Below are 4,342 nucleotides of genomic sequence, written 5' to 3'. Positions count from 1 at the left end.
ACAAAGAGAAGAACAAGAAAAATTAAACCAACAACAACCAACTAGTCAACAATTAACATTTTTCTCAATTCAAGCAGCAGCAGATGCTTGGGTCTTACAACATATACAAGCTGCCTATGCACAAGATCCAACGATTCAATTCCAATGGTGGTATCCATTAGTTCAAAACCTTAGTGCAAATGATTTTAGAGAACTTCAAGATTGGTTTAAAAAAATAGATAAAGATAAATCTGGAACGTTAGAATTAGATGAATTATTAAAAGCTAAATGGCCTAAAGATATGAAAATGAATAATGATACTATCAAAAGATTAATGTTAATATTTGATGCTGACAATAATGGTTCTATTGGATTCTATGAATTTATTGCTCTTTACAATTGGGTAAAATTATGTATTGCAACATTTAAACATTTTGATGTTGATCAAAGTGGTTCATTAGATATTACAGAACTTCAAGTAGCACTTCCTCAATTAGGATTCAATTTAAATAAACAAAGTTGTGATGCATTAATTAGAGCAAACAAAAATTTAATAGGGAAAAAGAAATTAAACCAAGTTCAATTTATTTGTGCCACTTCTTATCTTGCACAATGTCGAACAATTTACCAATTGACTTTTGACACTCATAGAGATCAATTAGATCCAGTAGAATTTGATAAGTTTATCAACTTAGTTCTTGGACTTATTTGATCAAGTTAATTTATTCATTCATATTCAATTTTTTGGTTTTAATGAAATGAAAAATAAAATAAGTTATTTAGCATTAGAAAAAGATTGAAGTAATGTATGTATGTCAATAGAAGTTTTTTCTTTTAATAATAATAAAAGATCTTTCCTAAACCTTTTGTCATACACTTGATTTGCAGCAATTGAAATTTGGCATTGATCATAATATTTACCAGACTCAACTTCATCACTTTCAATCATATTAAATAAACAACTACATTCACTTGAATCAATCCCACAATCTCCCCAATAACTGTCATGAAGACTTGAGTTATAAACACCTGGATGTATAGAAAAACAAGTAAATGGAGTATTTTCTGAAAAATAAATTGAAAGTGCAATTTCACATGTTTTTGTATTTTCGTAAATTTCAAAATAATCATGATCCATTGAATTTATTAAATCTAAGTTTAAATAATTTGAATGACAATTTGAAGTAACAAATATTATCTTTCCAGATGGTTTTAGATATGGTAATACTGCACATGTAAATACAAATGGAGAAATGACATTTTCTACAAATGTTGCTTCAATTCCATCAATTTCTCTTCGTTGTTTATTAATATGACTTGCATTATTAACTAAAACATCAATTTGTTGTCCTGTTAATTCCTTTTGGACAATATTTGTTATACTTTTATATTCATCAAATTCACAATAAATACTTTCTAAATGTGCTTGAGGAATTTTGTTCTTAATTTCATTGATACATAACTCAATTTTACTTTTATTATGACCATGAATTATTACCTCATATCCTTTTGTACATAATAATATTGCTGTTTGTTTACCTATTCCACTTGTTGCACCAGTTATTAAAACCCGTTTCATCAATACTACAAGTTTTTTAGTTTTTCTTTTTTATTGCATCAGAAATTCTATTAACATAAGCAATTTTTAATTGCCTTCAAATACAACTAAATTATTAACAATTAACTTAATTATAATAGTAGTTAGGATCTTTCTTCAAATCTGAGAAAGACTTGAGTTGTTCTGGCATTTCTGGACAATCAGTTTGAGTTGGTTCAATGTATTTTCCAATTAATTTTGGTTGAACATTCTTATCTAAAAGTTCACATGGTGTTATTTTTAATGGATATGAATTAATAATATCAAAAATATGAATATCACCAAAACAGTTGTTAGTTTTATTAGTTTTAATTTTATTGAAGAAATTATAAAAACATTCTTCAAATCGTTGTAATAAGTCAACAGACATAGTTTGTTTTGAAATCTTTTTGTACATCTTTGAAGGATAATCAACAAATGAAAGTGTTGAGTTATTTTCAATAGAATAACTTAATGATAGAAATCCTTCTGTTGTAAAGTCATTTCTATCAAAGTCTAATGCAACTAATGTTTTATTATTCATAAAGATTTCTCCCATTGGAATTGTACTTAAATCATTTAAATGATTTCCACTAATGTCAATTGCTAATAAACTTTCATTATGAACTATTTCAAATAAAAAGTTATCCATACAAGTATTTTCTTTTTCTGCAATTTCATTAATTCTTAATATTTTAACATTATTATGTCCTCGAATAAATGTAATTAAATTTTTAATAAATTCCTCTAATTCTTTTCCACTCATTGGATTATTTCCAATATATAATGTATCTAATTCATTAAATGTTTCCATAAATGTTAAAATTCTATTCATTGCTTTTCCTTTTAATTTATTACCACTTAAATCTAATTTTTTTACATTTTTAAAACTTGGTAATATTTTATATAATTCAATTCCTCCATCAACTCCAAACCCATTATTTTTTAAGTCTAAACTAATTGATGTTAAATTGACATTATTTGCAATTGGTGATAAAACAGGAACAATATGATCAATTTGAAATTTCATTTCACTCATACAAATTTGTTTTAATGTAGTATTTGTTTGAAAGAAATTAATTAATTCCATTGCTTGGTCAAGTTTATTCCATTTATTTCCAGTAATATTCAAATATTTAAGATTAAGTCCTTTCATTTTATTCATAACTTCTTCAAGATTAACATCTAAATTAGAAATATTAAGATATTCTATTTGAGATTGAATAGCACTTAATTTTTCTATGAATAATGGTAATTCTAATATACAATCTTCACTCTTTCCATTATTAGAAATGTCTAATGCTTTTATATTTTTAATTATATTTTCATTTAACATCATACCTCTCATCATATCTCCTAATTTATTAATTCCACATCCATTAACATCTAATTTAATTACTTTATACTCTCTTTTACTCATCATAACTCCTAATGACTCTCCTTTCATAATTGGTGTTCCATGAAAACTAATAATTTCAACAGGAGAATTTGCTAATTCTTCACAAAATTCTTTTGCATCAAGTTTAGTAGTACAATTAACAACTTCAAGTACTTGAATATATTCATTTCTTTGTAATAATAATGCAATTGCTTTATCTAATCCTGGTGCTGAAACATCATGTAATTTAATTTGTGTAAATGAAGTATTATAACTTAATGCAGTAAATGCATTGGACAAATTAAAAGCAATAGGTGATTTAGAATTACAAACCCCTGGAATTTCACTAAAATCAAAACAATATGAATTTTTATGTTCCATTCGTTTGAGAAAATAAACATGATTAATACTAGGTTCTTCATTCTCTCTACTACAAATACTTAAATATGACTCAACCATTGCTGCAGATGGTGTAAGATTAAAATCTTTAGTTGGTTTTGTAATATTTCCAAAATCTGTTATTGAAATAATTTTATCTTCTCCATAATTATTGGTAGTATCACGTATTGATGTTCTAATTGCTCGTACCATTTCAATAGCTGCTTGTTCATAAAATTCTGCATGTTTTACTTTTTTACCAACTTGAAATCTTAGAATAATCCTTGAGTTAGAAGGAATTTCAATTGATTTAATATCAAAAAGATGACTATGATATTTAGGAACGTTATATTTCTTTGGTTTAAAGAAATATATTCTTTGATTAGTAACAATCACAACAGCATCTTTATCTTTCTTTTTATCATATTCTACTTTAAGAACTCCTTTCCATCTAATACAATCTCCATATTTTGGATATCCAAGATTATAATCCTCTTTTGTTTCATCATAATAAGGCTCAATCATACTCATGTCGTTCCCCATGTTTGTTTTATATCTTTCAATTAATAAGTTTTCTTTTCCTCAGTTCTTATAATGTCTGAATATACACCAAAATAAAGTTCCTTTTTAAAATAAATTACTGGTTTGTATTAAAGATAAAATCAAAACCAATTTCACATTCAATGTATTTTATCTTCTTTTCTAAATATTTTGGCATTATGTCATAATTTATTTTTATTAAAATTGGTTTTGTTTGCCAAAAACAATAGTAAACTTGATGAATATCCCCAAGAAATTCACTTCATTATTGCCTTTTTTTAGGTACACTCCAAAACTATCAACCTAAATGTCTCTAACAGGCAAACCTCATCAAAAGAGACACTTTGAAAGATAACCAGCAAATGTATTATTCCAATAAGTGAATTAGAAACTTAAAAATTCTACTTAATCAAAATTCATCATAATTTACCCTGTTATTAACATTATACATCTTAATTTGTTTTCTTAAAATAAATCCCTGTTTTTTTTTT

The 4,342-nt window shown here is 25.5% G+C and overlaps 3 protein-coding genes across 3 annotated transcripts; 1 reads left to right on the top strand and 2 right to left on the bottom strand.

The window, feature by feature from the left end:
• Positions 1-280: 280 nt before the first annotated feature.
• ENU1_012220 (actinin family protein, putative) lies at positions 281-691 on the top strand (the record flags this gene model as incomplete). Its single annotated transcript, XM_008856717.1, has 1 exon — positions 281-691. One exon carries the CDS (start codon positions 281-283, stop codon positions 689-691), a length of 411 nt encoding a protein of 136 aa, XP_008854939.1.
• Positions 692-754: 63 nt separating this feature from the next.
• Positions 755-1,558, bottom strand: ENU1_012210 (oxidoreductase, short chain dehydrogenase/reductase family protein; the record flags this gene model as incomplete). The annotated part of the gene is made up of 1 exon (XM_008856716.1): positions 755-1,558. The coding sequence occupies one exon, from the start codon at positions 1,556-1,558 to the stop codon at positions 755-757; it is 804 nt and encodes a 267-aa protein (XP_008854938.1).
• Positions 1,559-1,664: 106 nt separating this feature from the next.
• ENU1_012200 (leucine-rich repeat containing protein) lies at positions 1,665-3,842 on the bottom strand (the record flags this gene model as incomplete). Its single annotated transcript, XM_008856715.1, has 1 exon — positions 1,665-3,842. One exon carries the CDS (start codon positions 3,840-3,842, stop codon positions 1,665-1,667), a length of 2,178 nt encoding a protein of 725 aa, XP_008854937.1.
• Between the last annotated feature and the right edge of the window lie 500 nt (positions 3,843-4,342).

Source organism: Entamoeba nuttalli (genome assembly GCF_000257125.1).
Source record: "Entamoeba nuttalli P19 unplaced genomic scaffold asmbl_2166, whole genome shotgun sequence".
NCBI classification, from domain to species: Eukaryota; Evosea; order Mastigamoebida; family Endamoebidae; genus Entamoeba; species Entamoeba nuttalli.
Note: the sequence above shows the minus strand (reverse complement) of the source record. Positions and strands in the feature narration are given on the sequence as shown.